Genomic DNA, 19,085 nt, shown 5'->3' on the forward strand with positions numbered 1-19,085 from the left:
TTTAGCTGAAGTATACACACATAAGGTGTGTTTCTCCTGACAGTAATGGATCTACATCAAGCTTGGTCTTTTGTTTTCATGTGTGAATGAAATGTTTCTTTATATTAACACATGACCTTCAGTTTGACTAGACTGTACAGATAATGATGTCATCAATAATAATAATAAAGCATTAAGCTCATCGTCAGGAAATCTGCCTGTGTCACATGTTCATTGTTTAGTAGTAGGTCTATATATCATTCAATATTTTAGTAATATTTCACTAGTAAGACCAGATAGTTTTACTGTCACACAAGCCCTGTGGTTTGATATGTGGATATTTTTATTAATTACAATTTGTCATGTAAAACTTTTCCAGGTTGACACAACAAACTTCAATGCTTTTCTGAAGAGTATTCGGCATAAAACAAAAGTAAAAAGAGACATTAAACACATTAAAATAAGTCGGTAGTAAACTAAAGACGTCTTTCACATTAGCCAATGGTGGCACATGGAAATGTTTCGGCTTGTTTTTATTCTGGAAAAGAAAAGGAACATAAAACTGGAAATTCCCCATTGAGAGACCGCCGGTGCAAACTTGACATGAACATCTTTCCTTTAGCACACAGCAAAGAGCGAGAAAACAGTCAGACCATCACTGAACTCTCGGAAACATTTATACACGATTATCTCTATAAACATACTTCTCAGTTATACACTACATTTGAAAACGCCTTTAAATTTAAATGTATTTACATCCGTCTGTCAAGGTGAAAATAAAGTCAAAGCAATTATTTCTGACAGTTCTGTTCAATTCTGGACCTGTAGATTCTCCCTGTTAACAACAACAACAACAATATTAGTTAGGAAGTGAGAAAGATCGGAGTAAGAAAACAACCGAATCCTGTGAAGTGTGAGCCCGTGTGAAAACACATTTCCCATAATGCAACAAAAACATGAAGAACAAGCAGAATTGGGAAGAAAAGTGCTATTTACAATTTGCACAAAAAAGTGTTAAGAAATGAATGACACACAGGTTGTGATGTTTTCATACAGTTCAGATCATATACACAAGTCTTCTGCTTCACTCTTAAATATACAGCTTTTCATTAAGTGAAGTATACAAGTTTACAAAGATATATCTGAAAAGGAGGCTTATGTAATAACTTATAATGCCACGTTTACTGTCAGACCAGATGTTTATAGTGACAGCTCAGGTGTCCACGTCGCTGTGTTTAAAGTAACATGACTGTACCGAGCGAGAGCTCCTGGATGTCTCTCAGCACAGTGTTTAATAATGTAGTGCGCCGTTCACACAGTCAGGTGTTTTCAGACAGCAGCGTCCGTCAGTTCAGCACAATCCCTTTATATCCAGATGATATGAAGTATTATCTAAACCAAACTAGTTTATCAGCAAACATCATCAGTCTCTTCCATGTTGAATTCAGACCTCTGGGAAAAAATGAATGTGAGGTCGGGGAACGGAGCGGGATTCAGAGCAGCTCAGAGATCAGGAAACCTACTGGGATCCTCTTTGTAGTCATTGGGAATCGTAAAGATGGACTCGTCAAACTCATCGTAACGAAACTCTTGAAAGGTCACTGTGGCAGTGATGGTGGGAAACACAGGGATGTCTGCAGTAGAGAAACACATCATCATCAGGACACATGCTATGTTCATTATTAGATCCAATTAAATAAGATGATATGAAAGTGTGCGTGCTTACCTAATTTAACAGGAAATCCAGGTGGGAGTTTCATTTGAACAAATTCTCTGAGTTTATTAAAGTGCTTGAACGGCGCAATCACCTCCAAAACATTTAATAACCTGTAAAGAAACTCCAGTGAGGTCGATCTGAATGAATATTAATGTTTAATGACATCTATAAACACAAACTTACGACTCAATGCCCAGTGGAAAGTCCTGACTCATGGCTACAGTAGCTTTAAAGTTCTTCTTACTCTCTTTACACACGAGCTCTCGGCCGAGATGAGGAGCTCTGAGGAGACATCACCGTTTATTACCTTCAGATCAATTTTACAACACAATGTTTCAGCACTGTACTGAAAGATCCTCATGATGTGTTTTACAGCAGCACACGTGTGGTGTTTGTGTATTTTTACACATACTTTCCTGTCTCTGTGCTGATGTACTCCTCCCAGGATATAGTGTTAGGAGAGGGAGCGGTCAGTGACTGACGCCTCACCGGCTATCAGAGAAAAAGAGAGAAAAACAACATAAACACGACACTTGTTTACATGACTTTAACCATCGTGATACTGAACTCACCTCGAAGTTCTGCTCGATGAGATTTCCTCCTTTACTGAAGCTCTCCATGATGGCCTTGTTCCTCAGAATGTCCTCCTCCGTCAGGTGTTCACGTCTCTTTCTGGACTCCAGAACAAGACCGTTGACCATGTAGAAATCTGCTAGAAAATTCCCCACGCGTTCCTGTGGCAAGGATCAATGACGAGCTCAGTTTCCAAACACAAACCTCACATAGAGCTGATGTTTAATAAACTCACAGTTTTATCTTCTCTGAAGAGCCAGCCCGTCTGCGCCCGTGAGAAGGTGATGGATTTGGTGGAAAGAGTAGCCGAGTAGATATCACTGCTCATGAGGATGTCCACCTCTTCTTCTGTCTCCATCTCTGATTCCTGAAACAGATCATCACTTATTTAAAATATGAACGTAAAACTAACACTAAACTGTAAGTGGTGTTTACTGTAATAAGAACTTTGTAGAGATTGAAACTCACTTCATGATGGATCCGCTGATAAACCTTCTGCTCGTTGTCTAAAACTACAAAAGACTCAGATGGAAGTGCATCACCGTTGAAGATGAAGCTCAGATCTCCTCGCTGACACTTCATATCGGTGAAATCAATTAGTGTCGTGTCCAAACTAATACAAAAACACAAACACATGAGAAGATAACACGTCTGTGTCTGTCCTCAGCTCATTCATTTAAACACATCTGACTTCATTTCATTCATAAGTGATTGTTACTTTACTTCTTAAACTTCACTGTCATACAGGTTAAAATCAACATGAGCATAAATAAATGACATAAACACTCTCTCTCTTTTTAAATAAACTGTGGTTTTACTAGTTGTCTTGTTTATATGTGAATCTTGCTGTGTTTTCAGGACACAGAGCTTTAAATCAATGTCTACTTTATAAACAATGAACCGATCAAATAACACAATTGTAATATACAATACAACACACTGTTTTCATTCATGCACATGTGTGAGAATCAACACAGTTTTAAACAGGAACAGAAAACAACGAGAGACTCAAATGTTTATCCGAAATCATTATTCTGGTGACTAAAATTTTTATTTTTTATTTACAAACAGAAGAGAGAGAATTGTGGGTAATGAACCAATAACAAAATCTGTCCATGAATGGCTGTCAAACTCAAACAGAGATAATAGAGTAAAACCATCCGTCATTGATAGAGAAATAATCTGCAATGAAATAAATATGACTCAGTCTTTACCAGAGTAAATACAGTATCTCATCTACTGATCCACAGACAGCACATTATTATTAATATAGAAATATAAACCTGTTAAACTAAAGATGATCTATGACAGCTCGATGTACTCTCGTTCAACTGTATCGTGTGGAGTTGAATAATAAACCATACAGAAGTATTTATTAATGATATCTAACTTACCGGATGTTAATACCCTGTTTGTAGATCTTGCAGGCATCCGAGGGTAAAATCCGTGAAAGTAAAGGCACTGTGGGATTTAAAAAAACAAAAACTAAATACACATCTGCAAGACACTGACATGAGATCATCAGAATGTAAAACATCATCAGTCCTCCACAGAAGACGCTTGTGTCATGGACAGTATATGTTTACATTGAACCAAATCATCTGTTCGTAATGGTATTGATGGATCAATCGGATTGAAAAGTCTTCATGTAAACACCTTAATCAATACGATTGAGGTCGACTGGATGCAAATTTGTATTGTATTGAAATGTGTGGTGTAGTCCAGTCTGTGATCTGATCATCAGGAGAAAAGTAAGCGTGTAAACTCATGAATGGTAGTATTTTCAGTATCAATCAGATACCTTGTGCACATGCGCAGAAGAAATGTGCTTAAGTTCACATCTTATATTTACTCTGTTACTTATGCATCACGTCACATAAACATGCAATAGCAACACGCATTAATTAGGTAAAGGGGTCACACGCTGTACATTCTGTAGGGTTCATGCAATAAAAAATAAAGCAATAAAAGCCTTTAGGAAAAGTGTGTTTTCATTGCCTATCTCTGAAAACCTCTTTAATTTCTCCAACTCAGCTGTGAACATTTATCCAGAGATAAGCGTGAACTGAAGTTATTACATCAGTTATTGGGATTTGGACTGTAAATAGTCATTGGGATGCTTTTGGGCTAGTTTTGAATGTCTATTGGGATGGTTTTGATACGCAAATCTGGCAACCCTGACAGTGCACTTGTGTAGACTTTGGGTTCAGATTCTATATAATGTACATGTAAACCAACATTTTAATTAAATTGTAATGTTTAGTGTGCATGTAAACTGTATTGTCATAACCCGCAATCGTATTCAATTTAGTCGGACTGACAAAATGTTCTGCATGTAAACATATCCAGTGTTTGACCAGCAGGGGGAGTAACTCTGTTTTACTTATGAGGCCACGCCCACAAAGACCTCAAACTCATAAACAATCCCAACCAGTAAACACACAGAGAAATGATGGATAGATGTGAACTCACCCCAGCTCTGAAAATCCCAGTGAAGCTATAAATAAAAATCTCAAAGCTGAAGAAGAGCAAACAGGACTGAATGAATAACAGATACAGCGCTGTATACATCAACATCATTGTGTTCATTCAAACTTTAAAACAGCTACATGAACTACGACATGTTCATTTCTTTATCTGACAAACATGAATCACAGTATTCATGTTATAACCCTTCATAGATATTGAGTGAAGTATTTCCTGATAAAGTCTTCACCTCTTTCAGAGCTTTCAGCAGACGAGGTCTCTTATCCTCCACACTTTCTCGTGACTGTTGTTTCAGTTTACGCAGGAGAGCCGTGACTGTAAGAAATACAAACGTCATCAAGCATGAAAACATCATCATTCATCTGATGAAGATTCAACACAAACACACAATATGACAATACTGTAAGAGGATGCAGTGAAATGTCAAGTGTAATGTTTGTGATCTGCCACGATCAAGACACTAAACATCTCACTTACTAATTCATTACTTAATATCTTTCTCTATGTTCCATCTTTATCTGTACATTTTGTTTAAAAAAAACAAAACCTTACTAAGTAACCCTTGGCTATGTATAGTGTGTTGTAGTGCACTTATGCTTTGCTGTTCTTGTGTTGATCTTATTGTTTACCTCATTTGTAAGTTGCATTGGACAAAAGCGTCTGCTAAATGACTAAATGTAAATGTTGTGAATCACATAGACAGAAAGAGTCTGTATGTTTCTGATATTAAAGTCAAGGTCAGACAGATAAACCAATGTTTGTTAGTATCTTTAAATGTGAGAACAATGAAAAGGTCTCATTTGTTTCTTTAGTTTAATTTATTCTTTCTATTTGTCTGTAATGCTGCTTTGGATCAATGTGTCAATTTTCAATGTTATTTCATCTCTATAACACTTTAATAATCCCATCATACCACATCAGATTCACAATGAGGCCTTCAGTCAACAAAACAAAGACAAAAATGATGTTTACGTAGATTAGGAAGAAGCTTTGGGATTGTCCTAAAGTAAGTGTCTGTACTGTGAGTAATAATAATACGATAAGCAGTGTTTATATTCTTCAACCATCATCTAGTGAAGATGAACACATGACAGAGTCTTTCATTGATAAAATTCAAGCTCATTTTCTCTATCAACACACAAATACACAACTACACTTCACTGGATCATCTTATAGGATGTAATATGGATATACATTTACACAAACTTATTTAATCACTCATACATTTAATTTTACTCATTATCCTATTACTAACTTAACTCATCCAGAACTAGAGAACATTCCTGTTAATCCTACATACAGAATAATCCATCAGATAGACTGACAGACACTTGTGATGAATGATGACAGACAACTCATGATCATGAAAATCTAACAGCTTTCAGCCTAAATGGACAAATGATTCATCTGACAGCATCACTATCATATCATTCATCTATTAGGTGTGTGTGTGTGTGTGTGTGTGTGTGTGTGTGTGTGTGTGTGTGTGTGTGTGTGTGTGTGTCATACTCATATCATCTCACAAACACACACGACTGATTCATAACCGCCTTCAGAGAGACACTGAATTAATAAGAACTGCTTTCTAATACTCCTTTATACAGACAACATATAGGGGTGGTTTCCCGGACAGGGATTATTTTAAACCACGACTTAAGTTTAATTAGGAAATGTAACTAGTTTGAACAAACATGCCTTATTAAAAACATTACTTGTGTGCATTTTGAGTCAAAACAAAGGGCACTGGTGTATTTTAAGATATGTCTGTGTAAGTTGTTTTCAGTTTAGACAGCTATTATATTTATTTTAGTCTAGGACTAGTCTAATCCCTTTCTGGGAAACCGCCACATAAAGTCTTATAGGAACACATGAACACATTTTAAATGACTCTAGTAAGTTTAAATGAAACTGTAAGAATGAAAAGGAAGTAATCAGACTAGGGCTGCATAACAAATAATCGTTTGCAGAATAAAAGTTTGTGTTTACATCATATATATGTGTGTGTGTGTGTGTGTGTGTGTGTGTGTGTGTGTGCATAATAATTCTGTTTATACAAACACACACACATGCATGTATATATTTAAGAAATATTTACATGTGTATCTACATTTATATGTATAGACCATTTCATTGGGTGCACGTGCACTGACGCGATAAGTGTCTGGTCTGAACTTTACTTCCGGTTTCTGTTTGTTTAATGGTCTGACTAGTTGCTGAAACTGAACTCTTAGGGGTGGTTTCCTAGACAGGGACTAGACTAAACCTAGACTAAAATAAATGTAAGAGCTGTTCAAACTGAAAACAACTTGCACTGACACATCTTAAAATACATCAATGCCCTTTAACTCAAAATGCACGCCAGTAATGTTTTTAGTAAGCATGTTTGTTCAAACCAGTTACATTAGTAGTTAAACCAAGGCCTAGTCCTGGCTTAAGCTAATCATGACCACGAAAGCCGCGTGTTTATGTTGCTATGCGGAAACCGTCTATATATAATTGATATATAAATATGCATACCTAATAAATACACATTTTTTTGTGTGTGTATTTATATAAACAGAATTATTATGCACACTACACACACACACACATATATGAGCCTTGTATTCTGCAAAGATTAGTTGTTATGCAGCCCTAGATCAGATATGTCATATAGAAAACATCTGTTAGATATCACACACAAATCTTTACCACAGTCACCACATCACGACACACACAGAACGTACTCATCTGACGATCTCCATAACTGATGGCTTCAGCGAGTGGACTCCAGCCCTGAGCGTTCTTCACCTTTACTGGTGCATTATGGGCCAGCAGAAGATGAGCACATTCTGATCAACACAAACACAATTCATCACATACTGAACATTTCATTAACAAGAAACTCATCATGTCTGTAAAAACTCATTCACTAACAAAAATCTCTTGCCATTACACATCATCTAACTGCTCTACTGTAAATGTCACTTTATCAACAATATATCTGTTGTTTTATTATTTGTGTCATTATGCACACACGCACACACACACGCACACACACGCACACATCACACCTCTTACTAGATGAGCTACAAAAAGGAAACCGTACCATTAAAACACAACACCCAATTTAAACATTAAAGCCGGCCCAGGAGCTTCATTTATCATCTGCAGTGGTCACAAAAAAAGCACATTCATTTGCTCTGAAGATGTCTTACTCTAGATTTCCACTGTCACACACACACACACACACACACACACACACACACACACACACACACACAATCTGTCACACACTTCATCTTGTCTTCATGTTGGCAGCAAAAAACAAAAGAAGAAGATAAACAGTGGGCTCCATTTTGTTGTGGTTATTTGTGAGTTAATGTGATCTCAGGTCAGGTTAAACCTCATTCTCTTTGATACGGGTGGAGTTGTGTGACGTTTGATGGAGACAGGTCACAGGTGTATTTAGGGTGGGGTGTATTTATATCATAGAGAGATGGCAGTGATTCAGTTCTTCTGACATTACACCACAAACATCTGTACATTACTTACATATCAATCAATGTGTAAACTAAACCTGTCAAGTAAACTCCACAAGAAGAACTATGATGTATGAGACTATTTTAGGATTTGGCAAGAACATTTATTGCTTGGTACAATTAAACAAATCCATTGGCCTAAATTCTTCCCTCAAATTCCACCGTACAGATCCTGTGTGTTTATATGAATCAGTTTACAATGATCACGTGTCAACACAAGTCATCATTACAGATCAGTTTAGTTACATTACACAGCCTTGACTCACCTTTATGACCCATCATAACAGCCAGATGCAGAGGTGTGTTACCTGTAAAAGATGAATAAATCCTCATTAAATAAAGAGATTATAGACTTTCAACACTCTTACTGTACACTAATGAACATACAGCTGTGTTCAGACATGAACTGTACAAACACACAATCAAACTTATTTTACATTTCCTCTGCATTTCTCCAGAGACATAAATGTGGGTCTGTACAGTTCACCTTTGAGTCCTGAAAACATCTGAAACAATCAAAACAACAAAGCTCATGATGTCTATAAAGCAGAATTGAGTCTGGTTCTTCATAATTCAGAGAGATTCAATGAATCAGAAATGACTTCAAGGATAAACTGATTATCAAGCACGACTCTTTTCAGATTGACTTTTAAAACATTTTACACACTACAGAAGTTTCTACAAACACTTTTTACTTTTGTTTTGTGTTTTACAAACCAGAAATCGAATCTAATGTTTAGGTAAAGTACTACACCATTCAACAAATGTAAAGAATGATAAACAATGACAAAGATGCTGCATGTATTTCTCTCATGTAAAACTGAAGACAACAAAGATTGAAAAAAATGAGTCTGTCACATCTTAAAGAGCTGCACGATGCAGATAGGGAGCTAACTAGTCTGATATGACTCGGTTAAGTTCAGTAAAACAAGGTTCAGTAGCACTAGTTTAATTGATCACCGTGGAATTTCTCTTTAATTCTTTTGAAGTTGTGAAACATAAAACATTCAATCACTGTTCTAGATTAAAATGGTTTTGAATCATTATCATCACTACGGTATTGGTTCACTCAGATCTCTGCGGTTCGGAATCATTTGGGTTCTAGATCAGCGCATCATCACTATGTTTGTGGGTCAACGGGGTTCTTGATCAGCACATCATCACTATGTTATGTCTAGATCACCATGTTATTGATGGTGAAATAGTTTGTTGTGGGTTACAGTGGTTCTAGATCGTGTATGTCTCACCGTGCACATCCTTTTGCGCGATATTCTGGGTTCGGATGAGCGATGACAGCTTCCGCACGTCGCCTCTGAACACACACTCGTGCACGGGATACGCGCTCTCAGATTCGCTGTGGTTCTGCTGTGAATTGGATCGGATGATCTTATGATTGTTGCTGCTACTGAAGATCTTGTTGGTTTTGTTGGCTTTGATGGGCCCGGTGGCCGCCGGCTCCTCGTCCGGCTCCAGCAGATCCAAACCCGACTTGCGCTCTTTGCGCACCGAGCGGATCTTCTCCCCCGTCATACTGACACAGATGAGCGGTGTAGAACAGCAGCCCGCACAACATGAACACGCTCCGGTGACTCGACGGAAACTGACTGGAACGAAACACACACCGGAGCGACGCGTCGAACGGTAAACAAACGACACTCACACCCTACGAGCTAGAGCCATCTGCCATCTTCCGCTCCAGCTCTCGCGAGAATCACTCGCGGTGTGGAATAGAGGCAGGAGGTGATCTCGCGAGAACGAAAGAGGCTCGCCCTCATTGCAAAGAAACAATCGCGAGAAGAGATAACCTCGCGAGAGTGAGTGAGCGCTTCTGTTTTTCAGACAGGAACAAAGTGTGGAATACACAAAAGGGGCTGTAATAACATTACATATTTTACATAAGTTATTTTCATCATAGTATAATAAATTCCTGTTTACAGAGCGGGACAATCATTTTTATGATTTCAGTGTTAAAGGAGATAGTCTGGACATGCGCACTGTCCGCTGCTGACACCTGCTGGACATTCTTAAAGTTATTTTGTCTCCATTTCATTTACATTTTGAATAAAAAGCGACATACTGTATAAATGAGGAACCTACAAATATCAAAAATATTCGCGGTAAACAATGTCAAGTTAATGAGCAAGATTAGCACACAAACAAGAGTAAAATGCAGTTGTTTGAATGTGTGGTGATTCATGCCGCGCGTGCAGTCACAGGTCAGTGAGGTCAGTGACGTCATTCTCATCATCAGCTGTAGTTCTTCAGTGAGTTTCTCTCAACTCTCATTATTAGGTTACACAAGACAAATTTCACACTTATTTCATTTCAATCAAACGGACATCTAATGGAGGTTTAAAAGTCATCATGACATCTGCTTATAAGTAAGTATTGTTTAACCCTAACTTTAAATATATGTTTAGTTACTCGAAGGACTCACTGATTTTTGAAAGGTTTATTTAAATATGTGGAGATGATTGATGTTGGTAACATGACAGAGAATTTAATTTTCTCATAATTCAAACTTAACTGGTTATTACAAAATGTTTTCGTTTAAAACATTAGTGCAATTACAGATTTCCATTGAATATTATATTATTATATACCAGTTAACTAGTGGTTAGACTTATTATGCAGTTGTTTTTTTTCCAGTTGTTTCCCTTTTATTTCCAGGCTATTGTGAAAGCATTTAAAGAACCTGTTCATTGTGTGTGTGTGTGTGTGTGTGTGTGTGTGTGTGTGTGTGTTGTTCTGTGTTACTACAACATTCTTTGCCTTTTTCAATTTACTAACATTAACATAGTTATATTCCCTAGTGAAAAAGTATATTTAATTTTGAAATACGCAATACGATATGCGTTAATTCTCCATAAAAAATAATATAAGTAATATACATATGTACAATACATATACTGTTCTAAAGGATACTAAATAATGTATTTTAGTAATATGCTTTTAGTGCATTGTTATAATGATAACTTTAGGATACAGATAAAGTATACCTAAAATATATTTTAAAACAAAGTTATTATCAGTACACTTTAACAATTGCAAATAAAAAAGTTTACTTTTAGAAAATATACTAAATTGTAAGTATTTTGAAGTATGTTAAAAGTTTAATTGTAAAAATAAGTACAAATGTGTTAGAAGTATACTTTTAATATATTTAAATATGGTATTGTTAGTATATTTGTAATGTACTATTGAAAAGTAAAATATGAAATTTGAAATAGATATTTTTCACCAGGGTTCTTTATTTCATTGTGGTACTTAAGTTAAACTTTAAACTAAATATTTTAGTGTAGCTAACAAACACAAGTGAATCTAATAAACAAACACAGTTTAGGTGTAAGTAAAGACGAGTGAATAATACAATGATTTAAAACAGCTGTCGATTCTTCCTTCAGAATGTGCAGAATTATACTGTGGGATGATGGATAACCAACCTAAAAGAACTAGTAATGTAAGTAAATGATCACATTTATCAAATTATACATATTTACAAATGATTGTGAAGGAGCTGAATGCAGCTGTGTTTATAATAAATGAAATGAATGTTGACCTATGAACTTAGATATTTTGAATCTTGTAAATGGGATGTGTTGTGTTATTGTCCTTTTATCTTCTCTACTGTTTATTTACTCTGCTTCCATTTATTGGGATCATATTAAATTTTTCTTGAATTTCTCTGTTTTTATGAGATGGCCTCAAGTGAACCTGATCATTATCAATCCAATGAGGAACCTCAACCTGGTGACCTCATTGAGATCTTCAGACCAGCCTATCAGCACTGGGCTCTTTACCTGGGTGATGGTTATATAATCAACCTCACACCCGTGGGTCAGTATAACATCTCAGTGTTCATATACACACACACACGCAAAGATATAACACGGGTTGTCTTTACATCATTCATTATCGCCATGTGTTTTCTGCTGTCAGATGAGAGTCAAGCCGCAGCCGTGTCCAGCGTGAAGTCCGTCTTCAGTCGTAAGGCGGTGGTCCGCATGCAGCTTTTAAAGGAGGTGGTGGGAGGAGATTCATACAGGATCAACAATAAATATGACGACAATCATACACCTTTACCTGTCTGTGAGATCATACAACAAGCTCAACACCTCATTGGACAAGAAGTGTCATATGACCTGTTGGGCAGCAACTGTGAACACTTTGTGACTTTGCTTCGTTACGGGGAGGGCGTCTCTGAACAGGTCTGTCTATATCCTCCTCTGGTTCTACCCAGAACTGCTGTTTAATATGAGATAATATGTGTGATATTGTGTGTGTCCACACAGGCGTCTCGAGCTATAGGAGCGATGAGTATAGTTACAGCTGCAGCGAGTGCTTTCTCAGTGTTGGGACTCATCAACACACGATCCAGGAACAGACCTTGAGAAACACTCAACACATAAACTCATCTGAATTAGGTTTGCTGCTAGACTTTTCATTTAAATAAACTGACTATAGACTGCAGTGAATAAAGCACCAAAAGTCTATGGGAAAAATGAATGGGCTTTTTGGCGAGAGAACCAGTGTACAAAAATACATCATCCCTCCCTGTGGCACTCTATTAGCCCATAGTTTACTACTTTATTATATTTGTTAACAATTTAATATGATTTTGGACATGTTTGAGTGAGGCCACAATAAAGCATTCATTGAAATGAATTATATACAAAAACATTTCAAAAAGAAACTATACACTATTTAACCCTATACACTAGTCTTGTGTGTGGAAATGGACAGAACTTTTTAACAAATAATAAAAATGAAGTCTTTAGTAATTGTCTTTTTCATTTTATTTTATTAATATGTACAGTACAATTCAAAAGTAAAGTTACTAAGTAAGTAAGTTTTTTAATTAATCTGATGCTTCTGTTAACCAAGGTGGCTTGAAAAACTGCCATAAACATTAGAAATGTTGCAAATGATTGTTATTATTTAAAGTGACTGTATTTATTTATTCAGATTTAATTTTACATTTATTTAGTGCATAAATGATCCAGAGTCAGTTTTACATGTTCATTTATAACCCTAGGATTTGTCTTTATAATGAAATGGTCTATTATTACCTTATTTGAAAGGGTCATGAATAATAATGTTGAGCTCTGCTCTGCTACTTTCTACAGCACCTTTAAGACCAACCTGAGGATCTGCCTACAACCACAAACATCTCAGTCTTCTCTACAGATTACATTCATATGTTAGGGTTAAGTTATTGTAATAATTCAGTTATCGACAGTGTGATCAGGTAAAGTTTTACCTAAGAAATTTGCACAGTTTATGTTAACGCTCGCTATGCACTCTTAAATTGACAAAAACTCTGACATAGATGTATGGCACAAAATTGATATCTACATTTATTTTTAATGAATAAAAACCTCTAGATTGTTGAGAAGTTCAAGTTACTGTAACATTAGAGAAACCTTCACCCATTTGGTGTAGTGTCTGTTTAAATATAACCTTTAAGAAACATTGTTGAAAATAATGTTTTTATTACAAACTCAAAGTGTAGAAAAATTTTTGAGCACAACCAGGGCAGCCATACATTAAACAGAGCAACAACAGTGATGATAAACCCAGAGGTGATGCTGATTGGTCAAGAGTTCAGGTGTTATGAAACAGAGATGCTGATTGGTCAAGAGTTTATGTGTTCTGTATGGCCTGCTGCATAATAACAGAGCAGAGACTCAGTAACTGTAGATACTCATCTGCACCGTCAGTCAGACACTTATCCACCTCCTGAAACACACAAACATCCATTAATAATGAACATTAATACTACACCAGATGTGTCCAGACTGCTTTACTTACAGCCATTTTCTCTGTGATCACAGATTTCTGCTTATCATTCAGCTTCTCTTCAATGATGACTTCATGTAACTGGTTAAGAATATTTGTTCCAGCGTAACCCTCATCAATCAAATCCTGTACAATTAAAGACCTGGTTTAGATTAAGACCATCAAATGATGCTTTACATGTAGATTTTCCCCACACAAAGCTACTGTCTGACTTTTCTAATAACACTGTTATGATGTTTTTGAGGTTGTGGATAACTTTCTGTTGTGTAACTCAATCAGAGGAATTCAACATTAGTTCTTAAAAACATGTTATTAATGGAGAGACCACAGGAGGATTTACTCTCACCTTCACCGCAAGCTCCAGCTTTTCAAAATGACCTTTGTAACAGATCTGCAATACGTTTTCAATCACTTTAGGTGGAACCACCTTAAAAAGAAAAACTAGTTTTAGGAACTCAAACAGTGGTAGTCTTGAACAAGTCTCCAGTCCGCACTCACCCCAGCGATCTCGATGATGATTTTTTCAGTAATTTCCCGCTCAGAGTTGAGTCTCGCAGCACTTTGGAGATATGTGATGGCTTTCCTGAGATCACCTTCTGATACGTGCACCAGAGCTTCAATTCCCTTCAGGAGACACCACAACACTTTTCACTGTTATATTACCTTCAATGAATTACTATTACAGTAAATCAAGTACTTTGTAAATAAAAGCAGCTTCACAGACATCATTTATAGTTTATTAATAAATATGGGTGTCTGATGTGGCGTTTACCTCTTTGCTGTACTTGAGATTTTCTTTTTCACAGATCTCAAGCAGACGTTCCCGTTGAATGTCATTGGCCAAAGGTTTAAAGCGAAACTTGGAGCATCTTGAAGTCAACGGCTCAATGATTCTGAAATGAGAGAGCGAGTCAGTGGAAGAAGCTCATGGTCGTGTTTCAATCTCTTTTGGCGTGTATATGAAGAGAGGCACGTGTCTGTGTGTTAGATTCGCACCGACCTGCTGACGTAGTTACAGATGAGGCAGAAACGTGTGGTCCGAGACTCTTTCTCCATGGTGCGTCTGAGAGCCGCCTGAGCAGCAGAAGTCATGGAATCCGCTTCGTCCAGGATGATTATTTTAAATGGTGGACAAGGCTTTCCACTGGGATTAAAAAAAAGAGAAAAAAACGTAAAAACACAGCATCAGTCTAGGAGTGTTGAAACAGATGGGTCAGTTACTTACTCCGGCCTCGTGCCCGCCACCGTCAGCTGGGCAAAGTTTTTCACCTTCTCACGCACCACCTGAATGCCTCGCTCATCAGACGCATTAAGCTCCAGAACTCTTTGTCGGTACAGCTCGGGTCTACACACAGAAAAGGAGAATAAATCAGGACGCTCTGTGCAGAGAGATTTAAACAGGTCCAGAATTCAAAGCTTTTACCCATAGAGTTCTCTTGCAGCGGCGAGGATCGTGGAGGTTTTTCCGGTTCCAGGAGGGCCATAAAACAGCAGGTTGGGAAGCTGCAAACCAAGAAATGTGACTCTTTAGATCAGGGGTGTCAAAGTTCATTTCATCCTGACCCAAATCAGTATTACGGTTGCTCTCAAAGGGCCGATTGTATTTGTAAGACTATATGAATGTTTAAACTCTTTTATTACATTGAATAATTACCTCTGCATTTGATGACTACTGGTTTTGTTAATAACTCGATTAATCCCTAGCTTTAAAAGTAGAAGTCCAGGACAAATAATGACGACAGTGTTTTTTTTTTTTAAGTATACAACTATTCTACAGATTATTTTAAAATGAAGTGTGGTAACAAGAAGACATGTTGTTTGTGAGCACACTTGTGTTATAATCCTGTGTGAGAGAGAAAGAGCAGATTCTGTGCTTTGGAGAGTGTGCACATGCGAGGTTCTCTTATTGTTCCTTATTTACATTCAATTATCAAAAAAAGATTTTCCAGGTGCCTTAGTACTTAAATGTGCCAAAAAATGCATTGTAATAATCTGTTCAATTATTCTCTGATAACTACACAGAAGGTTTGTGGCTTTATTAAGTGCAAAAATGATCCACAGTCAGTTTTACATGTTCATTTACAACCCTAGGATTTGTCTTTATAATGAAATGGTCTATTATTACCTTATTTGAAAGAGTCATGAATAATAATGTTGAGCTCTGCTCTGATTAGCTGTTTCTCCTTCAGTAGCTCTGTGTGTGTGTAAACAGATCTTATGTTTGAGTCTGGATCAGATTTTGAGGAATAATCAATTGTTTGGAGATTGTTAATGGACGTTTCTGAGTATTAAATTTGTGTTGTTTTTTTCAGTATGGACCTGCAAAACGTAACTGTAGCGTCAATAGTAGAACTTCAGCCTAAACTAGCATTAACTAGCATATAGAATTAACTAGCATATGGCATTAACTAGCATATAGAGCTAACTCAGCAGTCACAACTTTGTTTTTATCATTGTAATTAATTTAATGTTGGGCGTACATCTCGACTGTAACGTCACAGTTGGTGTTATGTTAAGATTGATCTGTTTTCCAGCTGCCTTTTGCATGCTCCTTAAGTTTACATAAGGAGGAGCAAACAATCGTGTTTGAGGCTCATGATATGTCATTAACATGAACAGAGCTCTTATTATTCATCTATGCCTACATAAATATAGTTTGGCACCTTTAAAACCCACTGAAGAAGAGAGATGTAGTGCATCACGGTGAAAAATCACTCACATCAGCGCCCTCTAGAGATTTCTTCAGTACTGCCACCACCTCCTCTTGAAAGGCAACTTCATCCACACACTTGGGTCTACTGTAGATCAAAAACATCACCAGATTATGACTTAGTAGGTGTTAGTATGACCAAACCTGTCTATTAGTGAACATATAGTCTATTAGTGAACATATATTCATTACAACAGCTTAGCTTAGCAAAGAACACATAATAAATAAATAAACCATCTCATGATTATAACAGAACTATGTCTCACTATTTCTCCACCCAGGGAACAGCTCTCTGTTTCTTCTCTCCACCTGATGATGATGATGATGGTTTCTGAGCTTTAACACTCTGTGATGAAGCACCTTTCAAAAACGCCTGCATATCTCCTCCTGCATATAAACACAACACACATACTCTATATCAACAGAGATGACAATCATTTTAATACTCAAATAATAGAATATATTATAAATGTTCATAATAATCATAATGTATTATTAATATTGAATTAATCTTTTTCCCTTGACGTTAATTTGACCTCCAAACTGGAATAATAAATTCAGATATGCGCTTACATAAAGCAATCCAGACCTACGAATGAAAGTAAATCAAAATAAATCTCTATGAAATAAAATAAACTTCGGAGTTGTTGACACTGCGATGCAACAGATTCCCGCCAGTCGCGCAAATATGTCAGCGCGCTGACGTCACTACCGCGCGCCGTTTGCTGCTGCATTGGAGAATACCAAACGGCGTTTTTGCCCCCTTGAAGGGCACTTCGGAAAAGTCTCTCCAGATAAAGAGAAAATTAAAGAGTTTTTCATGGCTCCATTCGCCAAATGTATTTTAATCGGCCACACTATTAGACACAACTGCGCTACTCCCTGCAGAGTTTACACAGCCAGAGCTTTGGTCTTCGACGGGAATAGGGTATAGGGAGGATCACTGTAAATTGGAGTTCGCCCTCATGTCTGCCGGATCACTGCATGACAGTGCACGGACTTTGACATTTATTCATGCTAAATAGAGTTATCATCATGTGTTATTTAACTGAGTGTTTTCTTCGTGTTTGTAGTTTTACAGTGATTTAGGTGAAGAAATCACTCCATGTTTATTCATATCACAGCCACTGAGATGTTTGATGCGTGATGGACGTGACGTGTGATCGGTATCTCGGTGCTCTTTTAGTTTTGTCCCCACACAGCTGGACGTTGTTGCATCAATTTTTAGTGGGAGTGATGTCAAATTTAAGACAATATTCAATAAAATTATTTGATTTTGGAATCAATCATTTTATCAGTTTTAAACATGAGAAAATGTTATAGTTTTTCCTTAAACATGAAAGCCAGTACATTTGTTTTTTTTAATTACTGTCTATTTAGAATGAATGCATTTTTGTATTACTCGCTCTGCGTTTGTCCTCATAATTTATACAAAGTCATAAAAAATTGAAATTTTATTGTCTGTGAACAGTGTGTTTGCGATCTATTAGTTTGGTCTGCGCCGTCGTGCGTCATTGCGTCATTACACGCTCAGTGTTTTTGCTTCGTCTCTTTCAAACAGCGGACAGGCTCTTTCTTTTACATCTTCAGTTTTCTCAAAGTTTTTACTTTTGTGCGTCACCTGATGTCCGTGTGTTTGTTTTTGTGGATGTGGAGCGGCACGAGCCCCGCGGGACCCAGTTTTAGACAGTTTTTGGAGGCGTTTTATTGCGCATGTTCACGAACCGCCCGAATGAACGCGGATCAATAAAACACTGACATCTGATCAGACATCTGATTAAACGCCCTCGTCAGATTAAACATCAGCATTAAAACACCGAGAGACAACAGAACAGCCTTTCTTCGAGCGAGTCCCGGCCTGGAGTCCCGCAGCCTGAATCCGATCAATCTGATCGATAGCTCATCAATAACTGATGCCGAGGAGCGCGAGCATCCACCTAAACGCGGAGATGATGCGCATGCGCTGATTAGCAGAGCGTTATAACAGATAAACACACGTTTCTCTCTATATATGACATCCTGATCAGACTCATCGATATCGCGTCAGTATCAGACAAATAACGCATGACGAGGAGCCACTGACGAACCTGAGATCATCTTCATCACATCTGTCCATCATCTTCATCACCCCTGTCTATAACCTTCATCTCTGCTGTCCATAAACATCATCATCTTCATTCCCACCACTGTTCATCATCATCATCATCATCACTGCTCTCCATCTGGCCCACAGCTCTTGTGTGGTGTTTGTGATGGTCTCAGGTCGGAGGTTTGGGTGAGGATGCGATGGTCACTGTAG

General features: G+C 37.3%; 3 protein-coding genes across 4 annotated transcripts; 1 reads left to right on the forward strand and 2 right to left on the reverse strand.

Annotated features, from left to right (window-relative positions):
- Positions 1-299: 299 nt before the first annotated feature.
- Positions 300-9,973, reverse strand: ankrd13c (ankyrin repeat domain 13C). The gene is given in 13 exon segments (XM_055184085.2): positions 300-1,613; positions 1,706-1,806; positions 1,880-1,978; positions 2,109-2,188; positions 2,269-2,430; positions 2,505-2,636; positions 2,738-2,882; positions 3,664-3,730; positions 4,742-4,787; positions 4,986-5,071; positions 7,483-7,587; positions 8,544-8,585; positions 9,525-9,973. Coding segments are annotated over 13 exon segments (1,479 nt in total). The 5' UTR covers positions 9,808-9,973; the 3' UTR covers positions 300-1,482.
- A 111-nt stretch (positions 9,974-10,084) lies between these two features.
- Positions 10,085-13,058, forward strand: plaat1 (phospholipase A and acyltransferase 1). Its single transcript, XM_055184092.2, has 5 exons — positions 10,085-10,658; positions 11,682-11,737; positions 11,976-12,114; positions 12,217-12,485; positions 12,570-13,058. The coding sequence occupies exons 2-5, from the start codon at positions 11,705-11,707 to the stop codon at positions 12,666-12,668; spliced, it is 540 nt and encodes a 179-aa protein (XP_055040067.2). The 5' UTR covers positions 10,085-10,658; positions 11,682-11,704; the 3' UTR covers positions 12,669-13,058.
- Positions 13,059-13,749: 691 nt separating this feature from the next.
- Positions 13,750-19,018, reverse strand: rfc4 (replication factor C (activator 1) 4). 2 transcript variants are annotated; one of them, XM_055184086.2, is made up of 11 exons: positions 18,874-19,018; positions 17,053-17,173; positions 16,796-16,874; positions 15,500-15,579; positions 15,302-15,421; positions 15,077-15,220; positions 14,849-14,969; positions 14,575-14,700; positions 14,423-14,503; positions 14,089-14,202; positions 13,750-14,016 (listed from the first exon to the last, which is right to left on the reverse strand). In XM_055184086.2, exons 1-11 carry the CDS (start codon positions 18,887-18,889, stop codon positions 13,921-13,923), a joined length of 1,098 nt encoding a protein of 365 aa, XP_055040061.2. In that variant the 5' UTR covers positions 18,890-19,018; the 3' UTR covers positions 13,750-13,920. The 2 variants fall into 2 exon arrangements, with proteins under 2 accessions (XP_055040061.2, XP_055040062.2); XM_055184087.2 differs by lacking the exon at positions 18,874-19,018 and adding an exon at positions 17,360-17,518.
- Between the last annotated feature and the right edge of the window lie 67 nt (positions 19,019-19,085).

Source organism: Misgurnus anguillicaudatus, chromosome 14 (genome assembly GCF_027580225.2).
Source record: "Misgurnus anguillicaudatus chromosome 14, ASM2758022v2, whole genome shotgun sequence".
Taxonomy (NCBI): Eukaryota; Metazoa; Chordata; class Actinopteri; order Cypriniformes; family Cobitidae; genus Misgurnus; species Misgurnus anguillicaudatus.